Consider the following 11,078-nt stretch of genomic DNA (forward strand, 5'->3'; position numbering starts at 1 on the left):
TCTTCAAAATTGTTCCATCTAACTGTTTCAGCATAAACGTGCCTGGCCTTTTTTCGGAATGGATGATGTATGGTCCTTCCCAAGTGGCTGAGAGTTTGCCATGGATCCGTCCTTTCTGAGCCGAGGCGGCGTTTCTGAGTACTAGATCACCGACTTTTAGGGGTCTGGCGTTGACTCTTCGGTTGTAATGCTTGTTGACCCTCTGCAAATAGGCTGCGTTGAGTGTCCTTGCATCGTTCCGAGCTTCGTCCAGTAGATCGAGAGCTTCGGATAGAAGTTGGTTGTTGCTTTCTCCTTGGAGCCCATCATACCTGTTGTATGCCTGGATCCTCAGGCTTTCTGTTCCGATTTCCATAGGGATTACAGCTTCGGATCCGTATACAAGGTGGAACGGTGTTTGCCCGGTAGCTTCTTTCTCAGTGGTCCGAAGGGACCATAGCGTTCCGGGTAGCTCTTCTAACCATTTGTTTTTGTCATCCTCGACTCTTTTCTTGAGTGCATTGAGGATGAGTTTGTTAGCAGCTTCGGCTTGTCCGTTGCTTTGTGGGTGACAGACTGCCGAGTAAGCTAGGTGTATGCCGAACTGTTTGCACCACTTTTGCAACGGGGTGTTGTCGAACTGTTTCCCGTGGTCGAAGACCATCAGTCTTGGTATGCCGAACCTTGTGATGATGTTCTGCCATATGAACTTGCGGACCTGAGGTTCGGTGATGGAGGAGACAGCTTCGGCTTCGATCCATTTGCTAAAATAGTCGACTCCTACAATCAACCACTTCTTCTGGTTCGTCGCTGAGGGGAAGGGACCGATGATGTCTAACCCCCACTGTGCGAATGGTAAGGGATACAGTGTTGATTGTAGGGTTTGAGCTGGTTGATGGATGGCTGGTGCGAACTTTTGGCATTTCTCGCATTTCCTTGCCATCTGCTTTGCCTCGGAAACCATAGTGGGCCACCAGTACCCAGCCCGAAGGGCTTTATGTGCCAATGTCCTACCTCCGACGTGATTTCCGCATATCCCGAGGTGGATTTCCCTTAGGATGTAGTCAGTGTCTGTTGGACCCACACATTTTAGCAGCGGAGCAGAGAATGATTTCCTCATGAGTTCTCCTTCGGCGCTGATGATGAACCATTTGTTGAATCTTTTCAGTTTTCTCGCTTGCAGCTTATCTTCGGGAAGTTCTCCCCTTTCTTTGTATGCAACTACTGCGTCCATCCAGCTGGGTTCGGTACGTAAGCTGCATACTGTGGTGGGTAGCAAGTCAATGCTTCTCTCTTGGTGAACTTCCACGTGGACCGACCTGTTTAGGTCGATGAGTGTTGAGCTTGCGAGTTTTGACAGTGCGTCTGCTTGCGTGTTTTGTCCTCGGGGGATGAGGATGACTTCAAAGGATCTTAACTTTGACGTTAAGGATTTAATTTTTGCTAAATAGGCTGTCATGCTGGGCCATTTGGCCTCATACTCCCCTCGGATCTGGTTGGCTACAAGCTGGGAATCAGTTTTGAGGCGAACATGCTCGGCCTCCAGGGATAAGCAAAGCTCTATTCCTGCGATTGCGGCCTCATATTCGGCCTCGTTGTTAGTTGCTTTGAAGCCGAACTTCAATGCATACTCTATGCTTTTCCCCGTCGGGGGGATTAATACAACTCCTGCTCCTGAGCCGTTTATTGTGGAAGATCCGTCAGTGAAGACCTCCCAAGTGCTTTTTCGTATCATCCAGCATTTCCTGGTATGAGCACTCGGCCAAGAAGTCTGCCAATGCTTGTGCTTTGATTGCTGTCCTCGGCTGATATTTGATGCCGAACTCTGATAGTTCGAAGGCCCAGGCAGCCAATCTTCATGACCTCTCTATTTTGTCGAGTACTTTCTCGAGCGGTTGGTCAGTTAGCACTGTGATCTGGTGGGAGTCGAAGAATGGCCTCAGCTTTCGTGCAGCTACCACTACTGCATATGCGACTTTCTCGATGAGCGGGTACCGGGTTTCGGCCCCTGTGAGTGTTCGGCTGGTGAAGTAGATTGGCTGTTGCTTCTTTTCTTCTTCTCGAAGAAGCACTGCGCTGACGGTTCCAGGGCTAACTGCGACATATAGGTACAGGGTTTCCCCCTCCTTTGGTCTGGCCAGTGTCGGCAGTTGAGCTAGGTGGGCTCTGAGTTGCTGAAAAGCTTCTTTTTGCTCCTGTTCCCATATCAGTTCGGGATCCACTTTCCTCGGGACCCCCTTTTTCTTGACTGGTTCTGCTTCTCCCCCGGGGAGGTTCTTTGGTTTCAGTGCTTTGAAGAAGGGGGCTCCCTTGTCCGAGGCTTTTGATATGAACCTTGTCAGTGCGGCTAACCTGCCGGTTAGCCTCTGCACATCTCTCTTGGTCTTCGGCTCGGGTAAATCCAATGCCGCTTGGACTTTGTCTGGGTTCGCATCGATTCCTCTTTCGCTCACCATGAATCCGAGGAACTTCCCTGACTTCACCCCGAAGACGCACTTTTTTGGGTTCAGCTTCATGCTGTATTTCCGCAGATTTCCGAAGGTCTCTGCCAAATCTTTGACATGGTCTTCCTCCTTGATGCTTTTTACGATGGAGTCATCCACATAGACCTCCACATTCCTCCCTTTCTGGTCGGCGAAGACGTGATCAACTAGCCTCTGGTAGGTGGCTCCGGCATTTTTCAAGCCGAAAGGCATCATTTTGTAGTTGAACACTCCTGCGCTTGTGATGAACGCTGTCTTTGCCCTGTCATCGGGGTGCATGAATACTTGGTGGTAACCTGAAAAGGCATCCATGAAGCTGAGCAGTGCATGGCCGCTGGTGGAGTCAACCAATTGATCTATCCTTGGCAGGGGATAGCAGTCTTTGGGGCAGGCTCGGTTCAGGTCTATGAAATCTACGCACATTCGCCATGAGCCGTTCGCTTTTTTGACCATCACCACGTTGGCCAGCCACTTCGGATACATGCATGGTTCGATGAATCCGGCCTCTTGCAACTTTTTTACCTCCTCGGCGATGGCTTTGTTTTTCTCCGAGGAGTAATTTCTCTTTTTTTGCTTTATTGGCCGAGCTTCAGCGTTGACATCCAGCTTGTGACAAATCAGCTTCGGATTTATCCCTGGCATATCTGCTGCTGACCATGCAAAGATGTCTTTGTGATCCCTGAGTAGTCGGATCAAATCGATTCGGAGCCCCGAGCTTAGGCCCTTGCCTATTCGGACGCTCCTGTCTGAATCCTCTTCGAGGAAGATATCCTCCATTTCTTGATCTGGTTCGGGAGACAGGGTTTCGGGGCGGGCATCAACTTCTGCGGGAGACAAGCTGCTCGTGCTTGCTCTTCTCCTTTTTGCCTCGCTTTCCTCTCCCGTAGCTCCTTTTTCTTCCTCGGGGCCGTCCCCTAGTTTGGGCTTTCGGACAGCCGTGTGGCAGGTTCTTCTCGCCACTTCTTGATCACCTCTGATTCGTTCGGCGAATCCTGCATCCGAGACGTATATCATCAGCTGATGGTATGTGGAGGGGACTGCTTGCATCTTGTGGATCATGGTTCTTCCCATGATCACGTTGTATACGGAGTCGCAGTCCATCACCAGAAATTCATCCCGAAGGGTTTTTGCTGCTTGGCCTTCACCCACCGTGACTGGCAGGGTGATTTTTCCTCGAGGGATAGCTGCGGATCCGTTGAATCCGATCAGAGGATAACTGACTTTCGTCAGTGCTTCCTCTGGCTCTTCGAGGATCAGCTGCTCGAAGCAGTTTCGGAAGATGATATTGACGGCACTTCCTCCGTCGACTAACACTCGATGTACGTTGTGGTTATTGAGGTCCATGGAAATGACTAGTGGATCGTCATGTTTGTACTGGACTCCGAAGCAATCATCAGCAGTGAAGGTCATGTTCGGGGGATGTGGCTGGTTGTCTCCCACCGCGCTGAAGTTGACCCGATGGGAGAGGGCTCTTAGGTGTTTCTTGCTGGCCTGGCCAGACTTTTGTCCCCCGAACACCACTAGGATGTCGTTTTTCTTGTGTCCCGTTGCTTCGTAGACCCTCTTCTGGGGTTGCTCATGTTGTTTGCCACTGGCGGCTTTTTCTTTTTCCTCCCTTCGGTCTAACAAATATTGTTTCAGGTAGCCTCGACGAACGAGGTCCTCAATGTTGTCTTTCAGCGAGTTGCATTCCTCGGTGTGGTGACCGAAGTCATCATGAAACTCGCACCACTTGTTCTTGTTTCTCCGAGCTGGGTTGGACTTGAGCTTCCCCGGTAGTTTCCATTTTTCGTCATTTCTGTTAAGGCTAAAGATCTCTTTTCGGGGCAGAGCTAGTGGAGTGTAGTTAGTGTATTTGGGTTAAAGTTCACCCCTTCTCCCGTCTTTCTTCGGGCTCATCTCTCTAGCTCCTACTTTCTCCTTCCCCTTCCTTGAGCTGCCCTCGGGCTTGCTCTGGGTATTCTTTGTGTCTCTCGGATCCGACGATCCTTTCAATCTTGCAGCGGCCTTGTTGAACTCTTCGGTTCTGATGAACGCATCGGCCATTTGGAGCACGTCAGCTATTCTGGAGGGGTTCTTCATTGAGAGTTCGTCACGGAACTTCCCTTCCTGGAGCGCGTGCTTCAAAGCGAAGATGGCCACGTCTGGCTGCAAGTTTGGTATGTTTGTTGATTCCTTCATGAATCTGGCCATGAATTCTCTTAGACTTTCGTCTCTTTCTTGTTGGATTGAGGTTAGTTCTGCTGTGGTTCGCTCGGGGCGATTGTTGCTCACGAACTGTGTGCAGAATCTCTTTTTCAGCTTTTTCCAGCTCTTGATCGATCCCTTCGGCAGCGATCTGAACCACTCTCCCGCCACTCCGGTTAGCGTGGTTGGGAAATATTTACACCAACATGCTTCGGAGTAGGGACTCAAGAACATTTGCTGCTCGTAGGAGATGACATGATCCCTCGGATCTGTGATTCCGCTGTAGGTTAGGTGCGCTGGCAGTCTTACCTTCGGTATTTCTTCCATGATCAGCTCGTCCGAGAAAGGGGATGACGTGGGAGTCATGATTCTTTTCCCGAGTCTAGCCGTGATGCCTTCGTTTGCCGAGGTTCTGTGATTAGAACGTTCGGGCGTACGATGGGGGCTAGGGGTTCGATCATGCCTCCTGTCTCTTCTTCTTTCTCGGCTACTGACCTCGGGTCGTTCGCCAGATCTGCTCGACTCACCTACCCCGAGTCTCGTATGGATCGAAGGTCTTAACCTTGAGTGGACCGAGGGCCTCAACCTGCTGAGCACCGAGCTTCGGATCCGAGTGTTACGAGTAGTCGATTCGCTTTGGAGAGCTGTTGGAGTAGGCGATGGTCTCGCAAACCAATCTGGTTGCTGTTGTGCCCTTTTTTGGGTGTCCCACGTGCTTTCCATCCATCTCGACGTCAAGTGTGTACCTGTCAAGGGAAGGAGTTCTCGTTCGGGTCTGGACACTTCTACACTGGGTGGCTCGTTCAGCCTTCGCCTGGTCCTCCTCTCTTCTCTGCGGTCCTTTGCCAATCCTTGCTGCTTCTCATTGAAGAGGAAGTTTTGCATGATGGTCATGGCCGCAGTGAGCTCTTACCTAGTCGGAATCGGAGGTCCTGCGTTTGTGGCGGTCGTAGCTCTGCTTGGCTGTGACCTTGCCATCGATTGAGGGTGCTCCTCTTGGTCAGATTCTGAATCTGACCGCACCATCATATCGTCGTCATTGTTGTTAACAACCTCATTAACCATTTTCGCGGAAAGAGGTGATTGATGTCTTTCAAAGGCTTTGAAGTGTTCTTCCCCACAGACGGCGCCAAATTGTTCCGGTGTTGTAAAGATGGAAACAATGGGCTTCGAATGAAGGCCCTTTTGTATGTGTTGAAGATCTTGCTTGTTTGAATGAGTAGAGTCCGAATTCACCTGCACAAGAGCAAAGTCACTGGCCTCGGGGGTGTTTCCGTGGAAAGCCCCTCCGATGCCTAAGTAAGAACGATGCTCGGATTCTAGAGAGAAGTTCTCTAGAAGAGTAGTCTTAAGGCGATAAAATTGGACGTACCTTGAGGTGTGAGCCTTGGCGGCCTATTTATAGTGTTTGCATAGTAAATGCCCATAGGTCATTTATTGCTTTTGGGCCTTGGGCCTTGATAGATGGCTGACTAGCCATTGGTAGGTTTGATGCTGTTTGTTTAGAGCCATTGGGCTTTGGACTTAGTGGCCCAATTGAGAATCAATTGGGAGCCCAAACACTACCTAATCTATGTTACACTTTAAAGGAAACACCGTTTTCATGGTTGGGAATTTTCAATTGCCAAAAATGTCCTTTACTCAAATACATTTACGTAACTTTAACCTCCCTAAATTCAGTTAGCTCACAAACAACAATATTCGAAAAAAAAAAAAAACCAATACTTGAGAAAAAAATATGATAACTACCTACTAAAAATATGAGCAGTTTTTATATACTCTGTATCTTATATCTTACTAATCCTATAGTATGCATATAATTTAGGGTATCTCTTCCTTATGTGTCAATGGTATTAAGCAAAATAACTACCCACTAAAACAATAACTACCCATTAACATAATTAAGAGAAAGCAACACTATCAAATTTTACGGAGTACTCCTATTTAAAATCTATTGTTGATCAATTACTACCCATTTCTTTGTCTATCTTTCTCCCTCCATCTTTGGAGTAGTACATTACCGTATTTAAGACGGAAGTAGTAGTACTAATCGAGTCTCTATTATTTATTTTTATCATGTTTCAAAAGACAAGATATGCACCATTTATGTATTTGTTTCCGACTGTAAGAAGATTAAATGTCAAAGGACGGTTGGTTCGACTTTTGGATGTTCAAGTATTGAAACAAGGAAAGAAGCTATGGAAGTTCATTTTAGTCGACACCAATGTAAGCAAACAATTCAATTCCAACTTCTTTTTATCCAGAAAATAAAATGTACATTCATGAATAACACTTGATTTTTTTATATATATGCATGAATCCAGGGAGAAGCAATTCAATGCATTATTTTTCCCAAAGATGTGGACTCCTTCATTGAAAGAAGGTTTAGTATACATTATCGAAGGAGTGAGTGTTATTCCCGCGGATGAAATATTTAAAACGGTGCCCCATCAATATCAACTGCAGATAACCAAAGAAACAGAATTTATCGTATCCGACGAAGATAACGACGATTATCCAACAACTTATTATAATCTCGTGGGATTGCATGCAATTCAAGATTATAATAAATATAAAGAACGATTAATAGGTATTTTTTCTAAATTTACAATTTCTAATTAACAACCTACAAATTTACGATTGATAAAATATATGGTTTCCTTTGCAGATGTTATGGGAATTGTTGTATATGCGGGAAATGTGATTCCTCTGGAAAATAATGGGTCCCTAAAACAAGATATTATTATTCTTGATCAAAGGTAATATTTTTATGTTAAGTTTTCATAAAAATGGAGAAATGTAAAAAGTTATAGAGTACGAAGTTACATATTCAAGCTTATAAATAATTCAAATACTCGGTACATTAGTTAACAATTTTCTATTGTTTAACATTGTAGTTGCATAGCAATAAGAATGACAATTTGGGATACCTTCATATTGGAAATCGGCAAGCAACTTCTACAAAAAAAAGACCACATTGTGGTCTTGCTAGCATGTGGCTTGCAAGTGAAGAACTTCAATGGTATGAATTTTTTTTAATATTTCTTTGCTATACGAACATAATTTATATGAGAGATTAATAATGATTAACATATATGTCAGGTTTATTTCTATCAACTGGGAGATTTAGTCGATTGTACATGACACACAAAGATGCGACTACTATTAACTTAGTGCAATGGTATGGTGTTTTTCGTAATTCTATATTTTTTTTTATCAACTACTACTATCAACTAATTTATATATTAAATTATGTGATATGTTTATTTATAGGTATGCTAATGATAACTTTGCTCAAAGGAAGTCAAAGTCCATTTGTAACAGTACTTTGTCGATGCATCATACATTTTTGACATCAAATGCTCATCGTACCACCATCAAGAACTTTGGTACCATAAGGAAAGTAAGAATACTTCATTGAAACATGCATTTTTTCACAAATTATAACCCTTCTCTCTCACTTAAAGCATACACAATTCGTCAAAATTTTAGATTTGTATTTTATTAATAGATATTTATGTAGTTTTATTTGCTAACAAAACTTATTTGGAATATAGTGTCATTTATATTTTTAATTTCTTTATTTATTTATGTGATATAGGTGATCATGTACCGGGTGTTGGCAGAATTAGTTGATATTAATGTTAAAAGTTTTTATTGGTTCGATGCTTGCTCCGTATGCAATAATGAGCTCACTTATACCGGTCATAATACGGTGTGTTATAGTTGTCGTAGGCAAAACATACAAATTACAGAGGGGTAATGGAAACTATTCATTATTCATTTTATATGTACATTTTTCTTATATCATACAATGACCGAGCTTAATCATTTGAAACATTTACCTCTTATAAGTGTGTCAATGAGGATCAAGATCAAAGATTCAACTGGCTCTATGCGACTCATACTATTTACCAAGCATGTTGAGTTCCTCTTACAATCTTCTGCATCACATTTGAGGGAAATGTTTGACTAGGTCTAAAACTTCCCTAGTTTAATGAAATTTTAATGATTTAATTATTCATACATCTTAATTTCTCACATTAGTGTTCCTCTTTTATACTTCGTGTAGGTTAATGGGAAAGAGGTTCTATTACGCAAATGTCGGTCATATTTATCTAATTCCTATGTTTTCATTTTAAAAAACCCGCCCCGTGCATTTTTGAAACTTCCAGATAGAGCTGTCAAAAACTGACCCGACCTGAAAACCCGACCTGAACCGACCGAATCCGTAACCGACCATGACCCGAAATTACGGTAAAACAGGTAACCCGAAACCCGACCTGTACCCGACCCGAAAAAACCGATAACCGATTTTAACCCGATGTTGTAACACCCGAACCCGAACCCGACACCCGACCCGAAAATGACCGATAACCGAACTGACCCGACCGAACAATGACCCGAACTCAATTCGATACCCGACCCGATGTCAATCCGAAACCGATTGTAACTCGATGAAACCTGCTATTGACCGGACTTGTGACAACCGCTACCCGATTTACCCGAGTTATCAATGACACGATCAAATATTAACTTCAACGATAAATCTATTTTAATTATTTATTGCTAGATACCGAAAAATTTAGCTCTAAAATAAGTTAAACAAATTTTTTTAGAATATAAAATAATTAAAATGTATAGGTTAATTATCAGACCCGAGTTTGACCCGTCCCTGAGAGTGACCCGACCTGAATTCTATTTGATTTGATTATTATCCGATCCAAACTAAGACCCGGACCCGAAAATAACTGTGTTGCAAACCGACTTAAACCCGACTCGATAAGACCCGAACCCGAAATTACCTGCTACAAACCGACTTAAACCCGACCCGATAAGACCCGAACCCAAAATCAAACCTGACCGAAATGTGACCCGACCCGAACCCGACCTGAAACCGGGATAAGAAAAAACCCGACATGACCCGACCTGAAATCGACCCGACCGAACCCGAACTCAACCCGGATGGAATATTAACCCGACACGACCCGAGACCCGAGACCCGGGATGACCCGATCCAAACCCGACCCGATGACCTGTTTTGACAGCTCTACTTCCAGACTACAAAGTCACGTATGTTATATATGCTGATTGGGCGGAAGAATGTGCTCATCTCCTAAAAAAGTAGGTACTATGTGGATTACAAATTGATCGTTACGCACGTACCTGTTCTATATCATCATTTCTTGATCTTGGACATTATTTTGTTAATAACATTCTCTTTACACTACTAATACAAAATTTATAACTTGCGTGCAGAATTTGTAGAATCAAATTGGATCAATGAGCATCAAGATCATCATGTTCTTTTCTATTTATCAGTTGTTCCATTTTAGGGCACATGTATATATTTAATATTACAATTTAATGTTATTTACTTAATTGTTTTTATTTGATCGTCGGTAAGCTTTTCTATTACGGAGTAACCGATAAGGTTTTATATGACTGCAAATACGATGAAATTCTCAGTTGTAGTATTCAAAAATTCTTATCGTCAACCAAAATTTCGCATTCTATCTGTTTATTTTTTTTATGTAAAACAATATAAAGTCAAAGTGCTTTTAAACATGGAAATATATACTTTGGTAAAAAGGAATGTCACCAAATAAATCACCCTAAAGTTTCAGTAACAAGGTTGAGCTATGTTTTTATTTTATTTTATATATATATATATATAGAGTGAGCCACAAGGCAATATATATCAAATGGGGAAGGGAGATTCAAATCTGAGACCTATCATTTATAGGCCCTTAGTCTTAACTACTATGTAAAGACCTCATTGGTTTCACAAGATTGAGCTATGTAGTTATGATATAATAGAGTTGTAACTCAAATATTGTTTCAATAAGCAATGCAACTATATAGGTCTATCAATTATTACTTTCATTATTGTTGACAATTTCAATAAAGAACAATATAGAAAATTATAAATGATAGTATGACTAATCTTTACCCCTCTATTGCACCCAGGAACACGTAAATTATATGCACCTTTATGTACTTTTATAATTCTTTCGTTGCGTCCATCCCTTGATTGTCTATACTCACTTTATTTATGTAATTAACACTCCGTATAAAGATTTAGTTCTTAGTACCTTTCTACAACCTCCGTCATACTCGCGTAATATATACTCCCTCCGTTCCTTAATACTCGCACCGCTTTTCTTTTCGGGTCGTCCTTTAATACTTGCACCGCTTCTATAAATGGAAATATTTACCAATATTATATTATTTCTCACACTTACCTACTAACCCACCTACACCTCTACTCCCTACAAAAAAATCATTTAAAAGTTCACACCCCACAATCACCACTCCCCACCCCTTACACATTTTCCACTAACTATATTAAAAAAATATCTCACTACCAACTAACACACATTGAATTAATAAGTCAATTCAAATATTTTAAATTCCCCACCGGTCAAA

At 42.9% G+C, this 11,078-nt stretch overlaps 1 protein-coding gene across 1 annotated transcript; it reads left to right on the forward strand.

The window, feature by feature from the left end:
- Positions 1-7,550: 7,550 nt before the first annotated feature.
- Positions 7,551-8,072, forward strand: LOC130472467 (uncharacterized). The gene is made up of 3 exons (XM_056843570.1): positions 7,551-7,671; positions 7,752-7,830; positions 7,923-8,072. The coding sequence occupies exons 1-3, from the start codon at positions 7,563-7,565 to the stop codon at positions 8,068-8,070; spliced, it is 336 nt and encodes a 111-aa protein (XP_056699548.1). The 5' UTR covers positions 7,551-7,562; the 3' UTR covers positions 8,071-8,072.
- Positions 8,073-11,078: the final 3,006 nt, after the last annotated feature.

This window comes from Spinacia oleracea, chromosome 4, assembly GCF_020520425.1.
Source record: "Spinacia oleracea cultivar Varoflay chromosome 4, BTI_SOV_V1, whole genome shotgun sequence".
NCBI lineage: Eukaryota > Viridiplantae > Streptophyta > Magnoliopsida > Caryophyllales > Amaranthaceae > Spinacia > Spinacia oleracea.